We start from the raw sequence: 23,289 nt of genomic DNA on the forward strand, positions 1-23,289 counted from the left end.
TGCGCTCAATTAGAAATATGAATTTCAAGTATAAATGAGTTTTAAAATATTTTAAATGTATTTATTAAAAGTAATTCATAGATGCACATTGTTTATCTATACTTTGATATATTTATACATGGGCTTCCCTGGAATCTCAGTGGTAAAGAATCTGCCTGCTAATGCCGGAGACAAGGTTCCTATCCCTAGGCTGGGAAAGTTCCCTGGAGTAGGAAATGGCAACCCACTCCAGTATTCTTGCCTGGAGAATCCCATGGACAGAGGAGCTTGGCAGACTATAGTCCATGGTGTTGCAAGAAGAGTCAGATACAACTTAGCAACTAAACAACAACAATATTCATACATAAACACTCATATATGTGAAACAAACATTTTATGAAACTGTATCACGATATGTAGAGAACTCAGTTTTTATGGTTTCATTTTTTGAAATTTTGGTTGTAACACATTATACTCATTTTGTAATAATGAGAAATGGTGGTGTACTGGAAAAGGATTTGGGGATTAAAAATTCAGTGTGGTCACATTGTAAGCACACAGTTGGCATTCAGTAATGTAAATTTTATTCTAATGGAAAAATATGATTTATTCTGCATGTATATTATTAATGCACTGCTTTAAGGCAAATCTCACATCTCCTCTTTATTTAATATTCTTTCTATTGACAATGTTCCTCTTAAACAACCTACATGTTATTTAAGTAAATATTACAATGCCTGTGAAGGTAAACTGAATCTTCAGATTTCCAGAATGTTATTGTAATGTACAGAACAATATTTTAAATATTATGTACCCACTTAAGAAGAGGAACAAATGAGCTTACTTAGCCACATAATTATATATGTAAATATTAGTATATATTATTACATAACTTAAGAATAATTTATATAGTTTCATTATATATATAGTTTTTGTCATATTGTAAGGAAATAAAGTTACAGCATATCAAATAAAAAATAATTTAGAAGTCTATTTTTAATATAAGCTAAAAGAAAGTATATTTATGTTATAAAAAATGTAAATAGATGGATGTGAAAATTATAATTAAAGATACCCATAACACAAAGATTTGTAGTATATTAATGTTTCAAAAATCGCTGTCATTATAATATTTCTGTCATTAAAATACAATGTTATTCTCTATTTATAATAAAACATGTTCCAAGGTCAAAGAAAATGTACACAGCTGAAAAGGTTATTCTGTTGCCCTGTAAAGGAGGTTTTGGCCACTAACAAATGTGTATACATACATGCCCATATATTTTATTCTGTTTAAGCATTTATTTTCATTATTGAAATGGTCTCTTATAGGCTATAGCTATCCCATGCTTCCTTATAAATCATTTTTATAACTAGTTCATCATTAAAGTAAGAGTAGTCACATAGTTGACCTTATAAATAAGGTAGCTTTTAACTCTGGATTCATAGAAAATTAGAGATGGAGTCATATTACTTGATAGACCACAAGCAAAAGTATATGGATTTTTAACAAGTAATCAAATTAACAGTTTCCCCACCACATAAAATAGAAGAGATTGCTTCATTTGTATTTTTCTCTCAACTTAATATATAGTATTTTGAAAAGAACATGTGTTTGTCCTCTTTCCATTTTGGTAGTCATTTGATTTTTTTACAGTGATATGTTCCTTCTAAATGACTTAACCTCAATGTCTTTCTGTTTAGCTGGCATGTATAAAATAGAAAGTATAAATTATAGAAATTGGTCATTTCTAAATTACTGAAATTGAATAAAACCTGTCAATATTGAAAAACCTTACATTTGCCAGCATTTATTATAGACAATCCTGAAATTCCACATTGAATTGACAGTTTATTTTCCTGCCAAAGCTTCAGAGCAATTGTTCTCAAACTTAGCTGTTCATCAGCTTCATCTGAGTACCATTTGAAATAATTATGCCTGAATCTGACCCCAAGATCAGTGTATTCTGGAATGGGTCCCAGGCATCAGTAAGTCTAACACAAACAAAATAAATGTAGAATAATAGTATACATATATGTATATATTTCTTACCATGTCGCAGGAATGGTTTTAAACATTTAACATGTAATCATGTACTGATTTCCAAGACAGTTCTGTTTATAAAGTATGTACTCTGATTATAGCTGTTTTAAAGCTGAGAAAACCGATGCTCAAGAAGTTTGGTTCATTGTTCACGATTGCATAATTTGCAAATAAGTGCTGAAAACCAGGTGCACACCCGGTAGACTAACTCATGATCCCGTGCTCTTCACTCCTTTACTCAACTGCTTCACCACATTTCCTGACTTCAAGGAGCATCAAAATAACTGAGGAGATAAATAGCTATAAATTAATTGTTACATTGTGTAGTACTATCCACTAGGGAAATAGGGTTTTAGAAAAAAAGATCTCTACTAGCTGAAGCAGATGAAGAATGATTCAATGAATTGTAACTTATTTGTGGAGGCCACCAGAGAAAAATTCATGGGTCCAGTCTTGAACCTGGCTATGTTACTATTTGCAATAGAAAGTTATTTCATGCAGATTATAGACACAATATCAACATTCTTGATAATTAATTTATGTAGTTATACCAGTCAAATGGGCCTTCCAGGTGGCACTAATGGTAAAGAATCCGCCTGCCAATGCAGGGAACGCAAGAGACCCATGTCCAATCCCTGGTCAGGAAGATTCCCTAAAGTAGGAAATGCAAATGGCTCCAGTATTCTTGCCTGGAAAATTCCCTGGACAGAGGAACCTGGTGGGCTACAGTCCACGGGGCTGCAAAGAGTCGGATGCAACTGAATACAGAGACTTACACCAATCAAACACTGAACTACAGATGTTTTTTTGCAACAATGAAAGTTTTTATGTGTTTTACTCCTTACTGCCTCCTGATAATTTGCTAGCACTTGGTTCATATTTCACCGATGCTTTAAGTTGTGCATTCAAATTTTGCATATTCATGTTCTAAATTGTTTCTTACACTAAAATCTCCCTGAAGGTGGGTCTTGTCAACCTTGTAGTCTGTACAATAGTTTGTGCCATGCTTAGATGCTCAGTCATGTCCCACTCTTTGTGACACTATGTACTGTAGCCCACCAGGCTCCTCTGTCCATGGAGATTCTCCAGGCAAGAATACGAATTGATTGCCATGCCCTCTTCCCAACCCAGGGATAGAATGTATGTCTTCTGCATTTCAAGTGGATTCTGTACCGTCTAAGCCACCAGCATGGTAAAGCCCATACAATACTTTGGTTATACTATAATCAGTAGTGAAAAAATTACATGTTAAATTTTAAAATTAATGAAACATCAGAAATCAATAAAAATATTATAGTGATCTTACCTTCTGGGCATTTCAGTGTAACAGTGAAGTTTACTTCAGACTAATGCTAATATACTTTTAAAAGTCATTGCTACTAAAAATGCTAGTATGTGACAAGTAGCTTGTACCAGAAAGAATGTGATCAAAGAGACTGTAAAGAAAAATAAATACTTCTTTCTTTTTTTTAATGCTTCTTCTTTAAGAAAGTTCTGTTAAGAAAAAAATGTCATCCGAGCAAGAACAAAAAAATGCTTGCTGACTTAGGTGTACCTCTCACATTACTTCATCATCTCCTCATAGGCCAAAAATTTGCTTCTGCAATTGGAGTAGCCAGTCTGCACTTTGAGTGGCACTGTCTAAAACATTTTAAGTAATAGTAACTTTATTTAGCCCCAATTTTCTTTGATAAAGCAATGATTCTAAGTGAGTTTTAATAATGGCATGTTTTACCTATTCAATCCATATAACCTCACCTACCTCTTTTCACCTGCAGGCACTAAACCACTCTGAAATGTTTTATCCTCCTTAGATGATCCATATTAAATACCAATTTGCCAGCAGTTTTATTGAAGCATAATTTATAAGAGAAAGACATGGGAGGGGAACATGCTTATATTTGTAAGTGTCTGGTCAAATATATCAATAGTACATCCACAGACGGCTGGTTAAAGAGCAATGCATATCTGTATGTGTTAAATGATACAGGTTATAAAATATAGCACAAATGAAAACTATCAAGATTTTGAACTATTAGAATTATATCATCCCTGCCTTCTAAAATGCATCCCCTAAGGGTCTCTTCATCATTATGGCCCCTCCTGGATTCTCAACTAACGTTAAGTGTGAGGCGTAACAGCTTTTCTGCTTCTAGTACCTGCTCTCAAGAAGTGCCAGCACCTAGAATTGTTGCAGTGTAGTTGAAAAAAGGCATGGGATTAGAATTTTAAAATGTGATTGATTCCAAAATCTTTCCCTTTCTGAGTGGATGCTACTTAATTTCCATAACCCTCAGCTTTTCCATCAATAAAATAGAACAATGGTACCTACCTTAACAGTTATAGTAGGGAAGAAAGGAGGTGATACATGGTGGCTCAGATAGTAACGAGTCCACCTGCCATGTGGGTTCATACCCAGGGTTGGGGAGATCTCCTGGAGGAGGGTATGGCAACCCTCTCCAATATTCTTGCCTGGAGAATTCCATGGACAGAGGAGCCTAGCAGGCCATAGCCCAATAGTGTCACAAAGAGTCAGACACAACTGAACTGCTAAGTACAGCACAGTATAGCACAGCAAACTGTAAATTTATACAGAAATGCTACCATGCCCTGCATAGACTAAACGCCACATATTTATTGACTAGAACTGAACTAGTAAAAAATATTAACTGTTGATTGAAAACATAGGTGACATGTATGACTCAGTGTCAAGACCTCCTTAGCTTCGCTGAATTGCCAGATTGAAAGTGAAAGTCGCTCAGTTATGGCCAGCTGTTTGTGACCCCATGGAGTATACAGTCTATGGAATTCTCCAGGCCAGAATACTGGAGTGGGTAGCCTTTTCCTTCTCCAGGGGATCTTCCCAACCTAGGGATTGAACCCAGGTCTCCGGCATTGCAGGCAGATTCTTTACCAGCTGAACAATATTGGGTTATAATTTAGTTATTCTTTTCTGGGTAGCACTGGTGTGAATAGTACACTTAGTTCTGGACAGCTGCCTAATTTGTACCTACCTATTTTTACAGTAGTTTATTTTATTTGTGTTAATAGTTATAATTACATAATAATTCTTTGAAAATACAAATGCACCTAGAGTTACAAATTAACCCCCTCATCAATTAATATTTTAGGCAGCACTTAACCACAGATGAGCAGGAGTCCAGTTTCACGTTTAGGACTAATGGCCATAGTAGCTTTCATGACAAACCTCAGGTCTTTGCCCTTTAAAGCATTTTAATAGAGAATTAACTATTTTAATTAGTAATTAGGCTTACTAATTCCTACAGTAGTTAATTAAACATCCAAATAATTGGTTACTAATTAGCTGATGACAGAAAAAGATTTATTTCCAGAAAGATGTATTAGTAGATCATTTTTTCGAAGATGTTGACTGTTGCTTAAAGAACAAGGCTCTTTTTAGCTGAGGAGTGACTTTTGTTGTTCTTGTGAAGTGTTTTATTACCCTATTGGAATGATATTAACTTTATTCAGTTGGCTGATGGGCTTCCCAGGTGGAGCTCATGGTAAAGAACCTGCCTGCCAATGTAGGAGGTGTGAGAGAGGCATTCCCTGGGTCAGGCATATCCCCTGGAAAGAGGGCATTGGCAATCCACTCCCGTGCTCTTGCCTGGAGAATCCCTGTGGTCAGAGGAGCCTGCAGGCTACAGTTCACAGGGTCACAAAGAGTCGGACAAGACTAAAAAGACTGAGCATGCATGCAGGCAATGGGAATCTAAAAAATGTCAATAGATATAACAACTTTAGTTGTGTAGTAAAAGATTTCTACACAACTTCATATCTGTTGAAGAACTTGTTGACCCATCTTACCTGATTGTATTGTTTAGAAACACAAATATTATTTTCCACTCACCATTCTTTGCTGAAATTCATTGAGATCATTTAAATGTAGTGAAAATAACAAGTATCAATAAATTACTTCTTTAAGTCCAAAATCAAATTTATGAGCTTCATTGACGTTCTAATCACAAAAAGAAAGTTTCTTCCAGGTGTATAATGGAGATTTCTTTTCTATAAGATACGTTTTGAGTCCTAATCAAGATCAAAATTCCTTGACTCCATGTTATTTCAGTGTAAATTTTGATACATCACACTAGTATAAACTACCTTATCACTAAACTTTTTTCATCAACTTTGTTAAAATCCAGTAAGTCTATTTTTCCTTTACTGTGTCTATTAATTTTCTACTGTTACCATACATAGTTACCACAGAAACTTAACAACACTCATTTCTTATCCCCATGTTCTGTGGGTCAGAAGTCTGCATACAGTGGGACTGTGGGGCTCAGCTGGAGCCTCAACTGCCAGCCTAGTGGATGGAAATCAAGTTATCAGACGGGTTGGGGGCTCACCTAAAGACTCTGGGGAAGATCTACCCCCAGTCTCATTGATGTTGTCAGAATTCCAAGTCTTTGTGCTTCTATCATGGTTTCTATTTCTCTGCTTCTAAACACCTGTGGCATGACTTTGATCCTTAAAGATTGCCCTCATATCTTGTGTTTCCTTCTCATTCTTCACATCTCTTTGGCTTCACCTTTTGCAACATCTATCTAACCCTGGGTGGAAAAAATCTCTCTGTTCATAAAGGATAGTGTAATTAGGTTGGAAAAAGTCCAAGAAAATATCTTTATTGTATGGTCTATAACGTTAATTATATCGTAGTGTCCCTTTTGCCTAGTAATGTTGCAAATTTACACAGTCCAGAGATTATAGAGTATGAACTTTGGAGTGCTATTGACTGACTACATTATGTTTTAAAATTGTCTTTCTCCTCACTCTGTGCTAGGAAATGTTTCCATAACTATAGGTAAGCTTAATATTTTGGTGGGGGTGGGGGTAAAATGGAGCCCTTACAAGTATACAGATGGTGATGGTCTAGTCGCTAAGTTGGGTCTGACTCTTTGCAAATCCATGGACTGTAACCCTCCAGGCTCCTCTGTCCATGGGATTTTCCAGGCAAGAATACTGGAGTGGGTTTCCATTTGCTTCTCCAGGGGATCTTCCCAACCCAGTCTTGGGTACTGAACCCAAGTCTCCTGCTTGGCAGGCAGATTCTTTACCACTGGGCCACCTGGGAAACCCTATAAGTACATTCCATCTTGTAATTTGAATATATTTTTTAGTACTTGGATTTTAATTGAAAATTGAGATCAAAGATCATGCATGAATGCTTGCATCTCAAAATCTCTAAAATACTGATTGGTTCAGGTCTGTACATAAACCCACCGTTCTTACTGATTATTTTCAATTCAAAGACTCATACTAATGATCCCATTGCCCACAAATTTACCTTTTGGCTTGTTATTCAACTTTGCTTTTTGTGGCATCAACTTTATCGACTTTGTTTTTATGCTGTTGAGATCTGCCACTTTAAAACACAGAAACCATTTCTGTATTTTCCAAGATCATCATTCACTGTCATTTTATAGACTCCAAATATGTCCCCAATAAGTCTTGAAAATAATTAAGGGCAAAATGTTCCATCTGTTCCTTCAGTTGAATTTTTATATTTGAATATTTCTAGAAACTTAGTTGAGAAATTAATCTGTTAATCATTTTTTAGAAATCCTACTACAAAGTCATGTTTAAAATCTTTCCTGTTTTCCTACATTTTCCAATGAAGGAAATTTATTATTGCTATTTAATATTTATTAGCTTCACATTAATTCCAATTACAAAAGATTTGATTTCACTTTATTTTGAAAATTATAATGTAAATGTCATAATGCCATTTTGGTTCTTAAGTATGGATATAATTTGGTTAGTTGTATGCATATTCTTTTCAAAATGAACTTCAGTTTGTAGTTAATTGACTATTTTGGTGTAAGATCATATTCTTAGTGAAACTGTAACAGTGTGATTAATTTATCAGATAAAATATATTAACCATAGAAATCAATGTGTTTTAAGATTTCTTCCTTCAATTTTACTTCTGTGTATAACTTTATCTGAAAAGAATGACTGCTAGAATCTGATTAGCTTAGAGATAATTTTGTTTATAAACTGTACATCTTGTGAGTTGTATATTCTCTATGCCTGAGATTTTGAAACACAAGGGAAAATATTATCAATTTTTATGTACCAAAGTATTGTATTTGAAGGACATAAGATAGGGAAAGATTTTTCCTATCATGCAGTTTATCTATTCTCAAGGGCTATATGCTAGTACTTCTGTCTCTGACTCTTAAATGTGTGACTTGATACAGTATCAGCAAGGGATAAATTTTTTTAAATAAGAAATACACAGGAAATCAGGAGTATAGTCACTGACAGATATGACTCCTCATACAAAAGTGCCATGAGCTTCAACATACTATATATTTCAAGTGCATTTTTGGCATCTTTTCCCCTCAATCCTCAATTATCATCATTTTATTGGTAAATTCTTTTTCAGGGTGAAATAATGAGTATAATGTTAATGTATAACTTGCAGAAATCAAGTCTCATTCTGTGCTTATATCTTGCTACAACATGTCAGAAACTAAGTTAGGTACATTTATACCTCAAGTCTCCACAGTATCTTGCAGGATTCAGTGTCTGCTGCTGCTGCTCCTGCTGCTAAGTGTTTAGTAATAGAAACAAAGCAAAATGCTTTATAGTTTGACTTACACTTCCAAATCACATGAAGCTACGTGTGTTCCTAAAAGAGACCTACAAATTAGCTGTAACCAATTTCCATCTAACCTATTTCCAAATGGCACACATCATGCCATACACCCTGATGGGAGGCCCAGCAGCCTTATTGAGTAATTTATGTATTGACTAGTGTAGTATTCTCACCTGTGCTGCATTCTATTTTTTAACTGATAGAAAATAAAATACAGGTTTTATGGGGCTTCCCAGGTAAAAAGAACCAAGAGATGGCGATGGGACTCCTGGGTCGAGAAGATCCCCTGGAGGAGGGTATGGCAAGCCACTCCAGTGTTCTTGCCCCGACCATTCCATGGACAGAGGAGCCTGGTGGGCTATAGTCCACAGGATCACAAAGAGTCAGACATGACTGAAGCAATTTAGCACGCAGCATGCACAGATTTTATGAGTGGTTTGAAGTAAATTAGACTATTAGAGATTACTGGCTAAGTATCAATAAGACCTTATCTCACCACTAGTTGAGGTTTGTGTTTCCAAGGCTGTGGTTTGGGGATGCAACTTCTTGAACCACATAGTTGTAGAGATGCTAAAAATGTTTTGGGTGGAGAGATAAATCACTTTAGAAACAAATATTTCTTCATTGCATATATTAAGGTTTTAAAAGTCATGGAAAAAAGTAAGATTTCTTATTAGAAATTGGCTTTATTGGAAACATATCAGAAACACAGTCTGTAAACACAGTATGTTGAGTACTTCAGCTGCATGCCCCTAAAGGGAAAGTTGTTCCACTTAATCTGCCCTAGTTATGCTTTTGTTAGTAATCTGAGAGGAAATGGGAGTCATGCATCTTCCAGGTCCTTCCCTCAAAATCGCCAAGCCAGAAAGCTGTGACAAATGTTTTTTTCTCGACATTGATATAAGAAAATATTAAGAAGTAGAAGAAACAAAATAAAGCCAAAGGGATAAACATCAGAAGCTTGCTTAAACAGCTTTAGCCCCATTTAATTGCTTTTCTGTCAGCAGGATTATTAACAATTTTGGACATCTGAAAATTAAATTAACAGCCTGAAAATATTTTACAGAATGAGATAGAGCATGATACATGAAACATAATGACCCCACTGAAATTCAGCCAAGCCAGTGTGACTACTCATTTAGACAGAGAAGACAACTAGTTAATCATCACTGAGCAAATTAGACAGAGCAAATTAGTTTCCTACATTCCACAGTCTTAGCTACCAAAAAGAGTATATGCCACTAATTAGGATGAAAGAATTCTAAGCATATTATTATCTGTATAGAAAAAGAAAGCAAAATTATAGCTTGAATTACTTCTATTAAAGCTTGAAGCCTAGGTTATATAGGTATAAATTACATGTGCAAGCATTTGTGTGTGTGTGTGTATGTGTTCACACATACATATTGATATTTAAGTAACAGAAGCCTTAGCATTTTCTTGCATCTTGACCTAATGAAGTATAAATTTTTTTTCAAGGTTAAGTAGAATTCTTGGGAACACACTCACACACACACAGACACATGCATGTCAGACATAAAACCATCTCTTTTAAAGAGTGATTCCTTTCATTAAAGATGAAAGTAGCCATTCCATATACTTTACCTGGCACAGTGTTAAATTATTTTTTCTTTTAAAAAGTGTATTGTCATTGTATATGAAATAAATATTTGGACTTAGTTTATCACTGGAGATTAATCTGAAATCATATTTTGTAGCCTTAATTAGCATTTATTTGCTTAATTGTCATTCTCAACCCCATCGTTTCCATTTTTCACTAACTTGAACAATGCTATCTTCTGCTGTTTGCACTTTAATTTAAATTTCTATTAAGGTTTATGAACAGTAATAAGGTCCTGTTTGAATATTCATTAGCTTTTGAATTGTGAGCTATGAAAAGGTGCTTTCTTTTACCTTAATGAAACTGGCACAGCATGGGACTGATCAGTTGTGACATCTGATTTGAGGCATCCAGTGAATTTTCTCATTGTTTATTGACACATCTTGTCCAAACAGCTCCCTCGCAAGTGAGCGGAGTAATGAAGGAGAGAGTGCTGCAGCGGAGTGTGGAGCTTTCCTGGCAGGAACCCGAACATCCCAATGGAGTCATCACCGAATATGAAATCAAGTATTACGAGAAAGTAAGTGCTAAGAACCTCTGAAACGTACAACCTCGTATGATGCTCGCTGTGTCTCATGTCATCCTACTGCACTCTCGACTAAAGCTAGTCATTATAATACCAACTGCTTGGAGCTACTTCAAAATGGATAGTTGATGCTAGCCAATTTTAATAACCCTCTCCCTGAATCTCTGGCTCATTATTATAATGATGGTTTCTGTGAATTAAGTTTTTGTGTTACACCAGTGAAAATATTCCACTAGTAGTATGTTTAGATATTCAAGTTTAGATATCCTAATTATTAGATGTAGGATGTTTAGTACCACAGAAACCACAGAGCCCAATGTGTTTCTGAAAATGTTTCTTTCAGGTTATCTATTTGAGCCCTTCATGACTTATTTTATGTATGTGGTTTCATTGATAATGATGGTGGCCTCAAATAATTTAGTAATTTGAAAAAAATAAGACTATTTTCTGTAATAAATATGTAGTCAGGTGATTATATTTCACTCTGTTAAATTCCTCCTGAAGTTATACTAATCATGCTAATTATGTCTATCATTTCTTTACACCCCTCTCTCCGTGAAAAAGTAGTGTGGCTAAAACTCAAGTGCTGCTCCTTCAGTCGCCTGTAATGGCTAAATTTTAGTAAATGGTAATGTAACTCCATGTTTGAGTTTATTTACTTCTGACCCATCTAGAGAAAGACAGAAAGACTGACACACCCCTGTTCACAAATATTCTAGTCTCTGTCTCACAGAAAACCTGATTCAAGGTTTGAAACATGGAACTATTATTATTACTAGTAGTAATAGTAATAATGCGTTATTATTATTATTATTGACTTAATTAGCTAAAGTGCTCTAATATACATAACCATTTTAACCATTTAGATAGAATTTCACAATAGAAACATGAAGCTCTATAAATATTTGGGGACTGAATTGACTTGATTAAATCACTTAAATGCATACAGTGCTAACCCTTGGCAATGGATACTTGTTTTTCACTTTAATGGAAAAACAGAGTTTTTAAGTTTGTTATATTTTTACTTATTATTTACTTTATGAATACATAACTTCCATGGCCAAAGTTACATTTTAAATACTTCATTTTTGTACTAGAGGATATACTTCTTATCCCATCAAATGTATTTCTAAGGGGATCCTTGATTTTAGTTTTGGTTTTGTAATGTCTGTTTTCCAGTGAGCTCTGACAGTTACAGTTTCTTCTGAAATTTCATCAGATTTCAAAAACAATGAAATGTGTTTTAAAAATATACTAGGTGGTAAGTGAGAGTAAAGTTTCTTACAGTGCAACACAATATTTTACAAATCTGGAATAAATTTGATTAGTTACTTTTTTACATGGTAGAAACAGAATATCTGTTTACTGAATTTGCAAATTACAAAATAATATTACAAGTAATACTATTGCTTTATAATATATGTAAGCCTGTGAGATATATATATATATAAAATTATGTCATCTAATATCAGTTTTTCCTCATTCTTTTATTTTAGATAAATATATATTTATAATATTTTTATATATTGTATATATTTATATATATAACTCTTTTATAAATGATTATAATGCAGACAGTATAAATCAGCTTTACTAAGTCCAGTTTAAGTATACATTTATTTACAGTTTTGCAAATATTATAATTCAAACAACCAGTTTGACATTTTTAAATTTCACTGAATATTTTTATTACCAGACACAGTTGAGTGCAGGTTTTATTGTTGAACAAGTAAGAACCTATCTAGAATCGTATATTTTGCCAAGTAGTTTTTATAACTTTTTTTATAAAGAGCACATTAGAATCATATCAACTTTTAAATTTTTATTCATTTAAATATTGTTTTATGGAGTTTTTATATTCTTTGAATTTTTATATTATTCTTACTTATCATATATAACATGATAAACACATTTTTAAAGTCTGCAAGTCTCAGTTTTCATATCTGAAAAATGGAGAAATTAAGATATTTAAAAAACTGCTAAATCATAAAGTATCTAATTATTTGTTTTATACTTAAAACAATAAGTCTTACATTGATAACTTCAAATATTCCATTAAATGCTGTTTAGCAAAAGTGGTTTTATTCTGTGAGAAGTGTAGGCTTTAGTGAAAACAACTGATGTGTCACTATGCTGGTGGTGGTTAGCTAAATTTCTTGATTTAATACCTTTTTTAATTTTTAACATATGGCTTTTTGCTTGCTGAATAACATTCAGGAATGATATTAAGATAACTATATCATGAAGTGAAGATTTCTACTGAACCATAGATTTTACAAATGGAGTTACATTTTGGTCAAAAGGATATTTGATTATATTTATGACTAATAGTTCTTGCCAATGTGCCCTCTACCAACAAAGCAACGACTCAAAACATCATAAATGTTTTAACAAAATTATTTCTCTTTGAAATGTGTAGAACAAAGGCACATGGTCACATTTACATTTTATATTATCTGAGAAATGGCTCAGTGTTCCAATATTCCACAGGGTACAATGTAGCCTTTATGAAAACAATGCAGCAAATTGAAACAAATTGCAAGAATTGGCTGTCAAATTGTCTGGTTGTAATCACAATTAAATATTCCCTGTATATATTGTTTCCAGGATCAAAGGGAACGGACCTACTCGACATTAAAAACCAAGTCCACTTCAGCCTCCATTAATAACTTGAAGCCAGGAACAGTGTATGTTTTCCAGATTCGGGCTTTTACTGCTGCTGGTTATGGAAATTACAGTCCCAGACTTGACGTTGCTACACTAGAGGAAGCTACAGGTAAAATGTTTGAAGGTAATTACCACCTTTGGTTTGGATTCTTATCTCTATAACGCTGGTGTAATTTTTATTTCAATATTGAGTGTCATGATTTAGTTCAAGGTGATTTTTACATTTAAAGGTGAATGTATGTGCTGTACTGTGCTTAATCTCTCTGTCATGTCTGGCTTTTTGCGACCCCAGGGATTTTAGCCCACCAGGGTCATCTGTCCATGGGGATTCCCCAGGCTGGAATACTGGAGTGGGTTGCCATGCCCTCCTCCAGGGAATCTTTCCAACCCAGGGAGTGAACCCAGGTCTCCCACATTGCAGGCAGATTCTTTACAGGTGAGCTTAATCAGGGAGGCCCTGAATGTATATGCACATATAAATATATATCTATATACTTTGTAAAGGTTATTCAGAATAATAATATAGAACTTGCTATTTTGTGATGTTATAAACTTTGATCTAATTTCTTTAATACGTACTGGGTTTATTTTGAGAAGATTAAGTCAGAAGCAGAAGCAAAGCTTGCTCAAAAGTGTATTGACACAAGCTGTCTTCATAGACCATCAAATGATCTTCTTCTAGTTGTCAGGCAAAGCTGCCGCTTCATAGACACCCCTAAATGAAGCCAGAAAGTATACCAAGATGCTCCACAGAAAGATAATTTATAAAAATCAGGGTTAGTTGAAGCTACTTAAATTTTAGCAATGATTTCAAAACTTGCCATTCAGGAGGAAGATTTTGTATTTATTTTTACTTTTGTCATCTGTTTTTTTCGGTTTTATGAAATATTTCAAGCATAGTAAATAATGTATTTAAAGAATATATGAAATATTAAGAAGAATAATTAAATATCTCTGTATATTCCATTCAAGCTTAAAAATAGAACGTCACCAAAATCTCAAGTCCCCTTTACCATTTGGTGTTTTATAATGCAACATAGGATCATAACAAAAAATACATGTAACTAGAGTGTATCACAAATAAACGGATGTATCTGAGGCTGCACGTCCCAGTTTACTGTCAGAGGACAAGTTTAGAACAGCTTGAGTACCACTGCTGGTTGTTCTTCAGCTAGGTTGAAGCCTCAGGGTGTGTTTCTGTATTTTGAAAGTTTTTTATTTCTCTCAATGTTATTCACATACAAGGTTCACCCAGCTGTTACCTCCTTCTCTCCTTGCCAATCTAATTTTTCATGGAATTCTACACAAAAATTAGCTTAAAATAGTATATGATTTCCTTTTTTCAATTTTTAATAGGAAGTTTTTTTAATAAATTAAATCAATGCAACTTTGATTAAAGAGTTTGATTTTGGGAGAATATTTTTCTAGATATTCTAAAAGTTAGAATAAATTGGTATTCTTTTACATTAGTTCACGCTTAGTAAGTTTCTAACAGTAGTCTTTTTTTCAAAATATTTTGTTATATTTTTAAATTGAGCAGTAACTCTGGCAACCTCAAATAATAAAACATATGTTGAAATATATTTTAAATGTAAATCAGTTATATAGAATTATAAACACAAAAGTCATCCATTGAAAAAGATTTCATATAACTTGGTGTGATAAACTTAGTATTCTTTATTATCTTTTTAAAATGGAGTATATAAAATTAAAAATGAAAATATCTAAGTTCAGTGGCCTCCAAAACATTACAGTCTTTTACTCTATCAACATTTAAACATTTGAGTGGTCTTCTGTTAAATGTATTCTAAGTAGTTTTCCACTTAGACTGATCTGATATTTTACTTTGTAGTTTCTAATATAATTAAACAATTTAAATGATTTTTTCATATTCGACTGATTAGTTCAAACTTAAAGAAACATCAGTCCGTTATACTTACCCAAACATTCTTTATCAGTTAAAGCTTGAGTTTAAAATCTTTAAAAAATTAGTTTGTGTATTTTCCTGACTTTGTAAATTAAGAATATTATTTATTACCTACTGAATCCCAGGGACAGAGGTACCTAGTAGGCTGCCATCTATGGGGTCGCACAGAGTTGGACACTACTGAAGCGACTTAGCAGCAGCAGCAGTAGAGTTTCATAGACCTTATTTCGTTATTTAAAAATGAAATAACTAACAATCATAGAGATTGACATGAAGTAGTAGAACCCAAATGAGCACATGAAACTAATGCTAAAAATGCATTTTGCATTAGAAAGGATTTGGTGATTTTTATCATCAGAATATTCTTTCCACTGGAAGGTAAAGTTTGATGAAAGAACAATCCATATCTCCCATTTCTTACTTTAGTCTTACAAGTGCCTAATATAGTGCTTGACACATAGAAGACACTCATTAAGTAAGCAAGAAATGAATACCTCACATTAATCAGAAAAACAAGTTATCAGTATCAGCTGAAGCTAGTAGAAATATTCTTGGTTTCACATTTCAGCTCTGCCATGTCTGGCTGTGGGACTTTGGATGAGCTATTTCTCTGTGCCCAAGTTGCTAAGAGAGTGACACCCAACTCTCAGAGCAATTGTAAGGATTGAATAAGTTAATGTACACAAAGTGCCTAGCACACAGACAGCTTTGAGTGTCAGCTTTCATTATTTAATACAACCATTCTCAAGTGTTTTGGTCTTGGGAAGCCTTGCTGCTGCTACTGCTGCTAAGTCGCTTCAGTCGTGTCCGACTCTGTGTGACCCCATAGACGGCAGCCCACCAGGCTCCCCTGTCCCTGGGATTCTCCAGGCAAGAACACTGGAGTGGGTTTCCATTTCCTTTTCCAATGCATGAAAGTGATAAGTGAAAGGGAAGTCGCTCAGTCGTGCCAGACTCTTCACGGCCCCATGGACTGCAGCCGACCAGGCTTCTCCATCCATGGGATTTTCCAGGCAAGAGTACTGGAGTGGGGTGCCATCGCCTTCTCCGTGGGAAGCCTTACAAGCTATTAAAAAATGTTGAAGATCTCCAAATAGATTTTGATTATTTGGGTTACATTATTTGATATTCATCATTTTAGAAATTAAAACTGAGAAATTTTTAAAACACAAGTATTCACAAGACACATTACATTAGCCAGCAGAATGATGACATTATCACTTGTCATCTAAGTTCTGGAAAACTCAACTGTGCACTTGTGAGCATGTGAGAGTAAGTGAAAGAGGCAAATAACATTTTATTATGTGAAAATAGTTGACCTTGCAGATTCCTTGGAAAGCTTCTGAGGTTTCCCAGACATGCTTTAAGAACTACTGATTTAGCACACAGGTTACTGTGCTAGGGATTAGGGATGCACAGAAACACACAAGCACATTTGATGTGCTCAGTTAGTGAGAGAGACTTGCTCACAAGTTCTGGCCATACAGTTAAGCACTGGTAGAGTGCACGGCCCACTGCTATCATGGTGTCAGGAAACAGTGACTCTCGTGTTAGGAAGGAGGGCTAGGAAGACAATCCACCCAAAAGAAGTTACTTGATTTGCATTTCTCTGATAATGAGTGATGTTGAGCATCTTTTCATGTGTTTGTTAGCCATCTGTATGTCTTCTTTGGAGAAATGTCTATTTAGTTCTTTGGCCCATTTTTTGATTGGGTCATTTATTTTTCTGGAGTTGAGCTGTAGGAGTTGCTTGTATATTCTCGAGATTAGTTGTTTGTCAGTTGCTTCATTTGCTATTATCTTCTCCCATTCTGAAGGCTGTCTTTTCACCTTGCTAATAGTTTCCTTTGATGTGCAGAAGCTTTTAAGGTTAATTAGGTCCCATTTGTTTATTTTTGCTTTTATTTCCAATATTCTGGGAGGTGGGTCATAGAGGATCCTGCTGTGATGTATGTCGGAGAGTGTTTTGCCTATGTTCTCCTCTAGGAGTTTTATAGTTTCTGGTCTTACGTTTAGATCTTTACTCCATTTTGAGTTTATTTTTGTGTATGGTGTTAGAAAGTGTTCTAGTTTCATTCTTTTACAAGTGGTTGTCCAGTTTTCCCAGCACCACTTGTTAAAGAGATTGTCTTTAATCCATTGTGTATTCTTGCCTCCTTTGTCAAAGATAAGGTGTCCATATGTGCGTGGATTTATCTCTGGGCTTTCTATTTTGTTCCATTGATCTATATTTCTGTCTTTGTGCCAGTACCATACTGTCTTGATAACTGTGGCTTTGTAGTAGAGCCTGAAGTCAGGTAGGTTGATTCCTCCAGTTCCATTCTTCTTTCTCAAGATCGCTTTGGCTATTCGAGGTTTTTTGTATTTTCAATGCAAATCAAAACCACTATGAGGTACCATTTCACACCAGTCAGAATGGCTGTGATCCAAATGTCTACAAGTAATAAATGCTGGAGAGGGTGTGGAGAAAAGGGAACCCTCTTACACTGTTGGTGGGAATGCAAACTAGTACAGCCACTATGGAGAACAGTGTGGAGATTCCTTAAAAAACTGGAAATAGACCTGCCTTATGATCCAGCAATCCCACTGCTGGGCATACACACTGAGGAAACCAGAAGGGAAAGAGACACGTGTACCCCAATGTTCATCGCAGCACTGTTTATATAGCCAGGACATGGAAGCAACCCAGATGTCCATCAGCAGATGAATGGATAAGAAAGCAGTGGTACATATACACAATGGAGTATTACTCAGCCATTAAAAAGAATACATTTGAATCAGTTCTAATGAGGTGGATGAAACTGGAGCCTATTATACAGAGTGAAGTAAGCCAGAAAGAAAAACACCAATACAGTATATTAATGCATATATATGGAATTTAGAAAGATGGTAACAATAACCCTGTGTACAAGACAGCAAAAGAGACACTGACGTATAGAACAGTCTTATGGACTCTGTGAGAGAGGGAGAGGGTGGGAAGATTTGGGAGAATGGCTGGTGCACTGGGAGGACCCAGAGGGATGGAATGGGGAGGGAGGAGGGAGGAGGGTTCAGGATGGGGAACACATGTATACCTGTGGTGGATTCATTTTGATATTTGGCAAAACTAATACAATTATGTAAAATTTAAAAATAAAATAAAAAAAAAAGAAGTTACTTGAGCACTGATTGGAAAGGGAATTTAAACATATTATTCCATTTTACATATATCCGAAAATCCCCTTCTACACAGAACCACTGCTACCAATTTTACAATTTTTAAACTGTGGTGTAGTGATTATGACATATAAATTATTTTTAAATGTGTTATCCATGAAATAGATGAAAATATGAATCATAAATAGTGACTATCATAAGATTAAAGTGTGATCCTAACTATATATAAAAACATATAAGTAAATATTCACAACTTCTAATTCACCATTCACCTGACTTGAGTTTTCTCACTGGAGTTGTGTTTCTGAAGCTAAGGGCAGAAGGGAGTCTAAGACAAGCAAAGAATTAGACCCACGGGACAAACTGAATGGAAATAATTTCAACACATACGTGTTTAATTTTTTCCTTCCTTGTGAACAAAACTACTCCATTCTTTTTCCTCTCTAAATATATATTAAAAGAAAGATAAAAACAAAAAACAACCAAACCAAACCAACAAAATTACTTGAAGTCATTTTTTCTCTGTTGAATCATAATAGGCTGTAATTCAGAAATTAAAGCTTTAAAGTTGTTTTCTTTTCCTTCTTTTTCCTTTTCCCTTGTTTCATTCTCTCGGGGAACAAATCAGCAGGTCCTGACTTAGGGAGTGTGTATAATATCTCTTTTCAGAAACTTATTACACCGGAGCTATTTTTACTGTCTTTTCAACATAAGAGCTATCTATAGTTAGCATAAGTATACAAAATTAAGAGACAAGTTGTGAAAAGGAGGGAGACATAGAGAGAGAAAGACCAATTAAAAAAAAAATAAAACACCTTTATGTTGCCTATTGTGGCAAGACACATTCTGCCTACATTTAATTTACTGCTCTGGAGACCAAGTCCCTTGCCACCACTAAGAATGAGTAGTATTTTCCATCCTACCTTAAAGTTTACAGATGTTGATTGTTTCAGAAATAAACAAACTGTATTAGTTTTCATTATATTAGATATTAATCTGTAACTGAATCATCTATTGGAATATACATTTTCACTGTTTTGTATCCATTTGGTTATTTTATTAGGTTTATACTAGTATTGAAAATAGAATATTCTGGGGAAAATATGACAATTGTGAATTGCCAGATAAGTAAAACTTCACTAATTTGGAAAAATACAAGTGAAAAGGCCATGTGACGTGATGAAGAATAAGAATCAGAGGCTGCTTTAAAGGACATGTAAACATATACTGCTCCCAGAGAGACTCTCAGAAAGATTCAGCCGGGTTTGCCTTAACGAGCATAGAAGAATCACTTAGTCTTGTACAGGAAGTGTCTACAATTGGATAATGCTAAAATGCTTTTTACAGTACTTGCAGAAAGTTGGCTCTTCCATAAACAGCCTAGCTCCTCTATAATCTTAAACTCTCAAATGTGTGCATTGCATACTTTGTCAAATGAATATAAGTAATTCTGTTTATTTTCCTGAATTAAGGTGAATTATAAATTCATATTGATTTGCTATGATTACATCATGATTTTTATTCTATATTGATGATGTGAGAGATAAATCATTTAAGGTACTTTGAAAAATGCTGAGAGTATATTATTTGGTTTTTTTTTTTTTTTTTCCACACACCGGGAAACAGACACAGTGGGATCAAGTACCTTTCTGAGGGGAAAAATGGGAATTTACTAGCAATTGTAAATGAAAAATCTTTATCTCTTGGATCATAACTAAGTTTCCAACAATTAAGCAGGGGATCGCCATTCAACAAGGCATTTTGCAGGGATCTTTCCTAGCTGAAGAATATAAAATAGATGAAAGTATTGTTCTTACCACTTACTTAAAATGTAAAAAATAAAGGTTTATTTAAATTTGTTACAATAGAATACATTTATTTAAGTTAAAGGTGAATTTAATAGCATAGATATCTTGCTTATAAGATTTTGCCTAATCTTTCAAGTTCTTGAATAGTATTGAGTATTTTATTGAGCCCTTTTTGTTTGTTTGTTTGCAGCTACGGCAGTCTCAAGTGAACAGAATCCTGTTATTATAATTGCTGTGGTTGCAGTGGCCGGGACTATCATTTTGGTGTTCATGGTCTTTGGCTTCATCATTGGAAGAAGGTAGAACACAAATTCGTTCTAATCTCTAACATAAAATGTATTGATTTTTCAGAATTATGTCAGCCTATTACTTATTGTTTAGTTTAGAATGTTAACTAGTAAATGCAGTTATTCTTTGTCTCATATGAAACACTAAAGGTCAATAAATTTTCATTCTCCCAAGGTCAGAAGAGGAATGAGTAGTGTCATTTCTATTGGGTGACTCTTTAGTAGTTATTTTTAGAGTTCGATTTTTATAATAAATGTAGGAGACACCTGGGGAAAGATTTACTCTTTTAGTTAATGGTTTCTGGAAGCCATTTAAAATCTGTTGTTGCTGTTTTTCAGGAAAAAATATAAGCAAATATTCACTCATTGGTAAATATAAATCTGTTAAATAGGTCCCTTCCTCACTGTCTCACACTTTATATTCTTTGCATTTTTCAAATCATGTGAATTGCTATATTATTACTGAGTTCAGAACGATGGACATAAAGTTTATGTATTTTGTTCATAGCTCTAACTAGCAAGTTCTTAAGTAATTAAGATATATCATACTGAATTTTAAATACACAAAACTAGATTATTGATTGAGATCATCAAAATTTTATTTTTTTCCAGGCACTGTGGTTATAGCAAAGCTGACCAAGAAGGGGATGAAGAGCTTTACTTTCATTGTAAGTGTTTGGCTTTTCTTTATTTATTTACCCCAGTTAATATAGAAATCTGATTGTCAGTATTGGCATGAATAAATTCCTGAAGCATCAGGCTTGAAAATATACCATGAGCTCAAAATGTTGCTTTAAAGCATTTGAACAAATATGTAGAATGAAAATATAATGTGAATTCTTTAAAAATATATTCAGAAATGTAATCTCTCATAAGAAATTTTAATATAACTGAAAGGATGTTCAGCAGCTTTTATGTCACAATTGTTCCTTTTGCAATCTTTGCCCAAGTGTTTCATATCATGCTAATAATGATTCATTAAATGTTGCATGCGCCCATGTTCTAGCTCAGGAATTCATTTCAAGTTAGAAGGATAGGCCCTTTTTTCTACCCAGTGAGTGATGCTATAATGAAAAACTAGTCTAAGGAGCCTCTCTCTGTCCATCTACTATAAACTGGCCATCACAGGTAGATATTTTGAGACACAAATAGTGTAATAATAGGATTCAGTACTCTGATGTTTTCCTGTGGATTTGAGCTACCTGATTCTTAAAGTTCATTTTAGAAATTATATCAGAACATAGCTCAGGGAACCAAAAAAAATAGATGTTCAACTGCATTAATCTTATTGTTGTTGCACATGGATGGCAAGTGAAACCCTGAGAGCTTTGAGAGTAAACGTTGACTTTGTGCACCCAAAGTAAAATCCAATGGATGATGCTCTTATCCAAATCCAGTATTCCTATTTTTAATCCTTGAAAACATTGAAAATAATTTTATGTATAATTTTTCTTAGTAACCATGCTCTTTACTAAAATTTCTCATGGGTAGATAAATTTTCTATAAATGGCATAAGAATGACATCTATTTTTGTGTTACTCATCAAATCTTGTGTCAGTATCTAAGAAGATACTGTCATGTCCCGATTCTTAAGTCACAGGAAGATGTAGCATCAATCAAGGAAGTGTGTGGTTGAAAAAACACAATGTGAACACCATTATTATCATCCCTAAGTTTCTTCAGCATGTTGTTAATTGTTGAACCAACCATTCCCTTGACTTTAGTTTTCAAAAGAGAAGTGTCTTTATATAATACATATTCAAATCAATGATGAAATTGTAGAATTCGAACCACTGAAGGCAGGGAGGGTATTAGGACTCTAGAAATTATAGTAAAAGTTATGACCAGAGGGGGCTTTATCATGATGATTAAGTTTCAGGGCCCCTGGTTTTCGCAGACTCCTTTCAAGGCCCTGGAAGAGTCCTAACAAGTTAGGGTGTAGAATCTTTTCCCTTAAAGAGAATATCCCAAATTGCAGAAGGCTTAAGCCTCACTAAACTTAAATCTGCCCCTGATTATTGCTGAACACACGTGATTCTATGACCCCTCTCCTGGAATTATTGACATACTCCTAATATTGGTGCTTCCTCTTGCTAACTGGCAGTGATTTTGTGACAAGTCCCAGTGATGAGAGCACCATAGGCTGTTTATAGCTAGAGGATATGCAGAAAAAGTGAAAGTTATATTTTTTTCTCTTTCATGACATGAGAGAATACTTTTAACACTTCCCCAGACAGGAAGGAGAGGATCAAAACTTGAATACCTTAATTTTTGTGTCAAGTTTGTATATAGATGACAGTAAACATATATAGAAGAGAGTAACATAAGACTAGAGTTCCTGGAATCCCAGATTCTACCCATATGTGAATAATTTGATGGAAGAATCATTTAATAATACCTTAATCAGTATGTCACTTTTCTTTGCTTATTGAAGATATCCAAGACATCCCCAAATGAACAAACGCTGCCTCTTAGTTAATTTGCTTTTAGCTTGCAAGTTAATGCTGAAGGTAAATTAAAACATGGCTTACCTGAGACATGTTGTATAGCTTTCTGCCTAACTGTCATCTTTCACTTTTAATATTTTGATGTCATTCCCTTTTTTCACATTTGACATCCAGTTTGTAATTAGAAAAAATAAAGCTGCGT

General features: G+C 34.4%; 1 protein-coding gene across 6 annotated transcripts in view; it reads left to right on the forward strand.

Moving 5' to 3' along the window:
• Positions 1-23,289, forward strand: part of EPHA7 (EPH receptor A7) — a 525,357-nt gene that overhangs the window by 474,482 nt on the left and 27,586 nt on the right. For 4 of the 6 annotated variants that reach the window (XM_055535462.1, XM_055535458.1, XM_055535459.1 and 1 more), the window contains exons 6-9: positions 10,665-10,789; positions 13,403-13,586; positions 20,544-20,652; positions 21,253-21,308. In XM_055535462.1, coding sequence (XP_055391437.1) covers positions 10,665-10,789; positions 13,403-13,586; positions 20,544-20,652; positions 21,253-21,308 — 474 coding nt within the window. The remainder of the gene's footprint in view (positions 1-10,664; positions 10,790-13,402; positions 13,587-20,543; positions 20,653-21,252; positions 21,309-23,289) is intronic. The other 2 variants (XM_055535460.1, XM_055535461.1) reach the window with 1 other exon arrangement.

The sequence above is a fragment of the Bubalus kerabau genome, chromosome 9, assembly GCF_029407905.1.
Source record: "Bubalus kerabau isolate K-KA32 ecotype Philippines breed swamp buffalo chromosome 9, PCC_UOA_SB_1v2, whole genome shotgun sequence".
NCBI classification, from domain to species: Eukaryota; Metazoa; Chordata; class Mammalia; order Artiodactyla; family Bovidae; genus Bubalus; species Bubalus kerabau.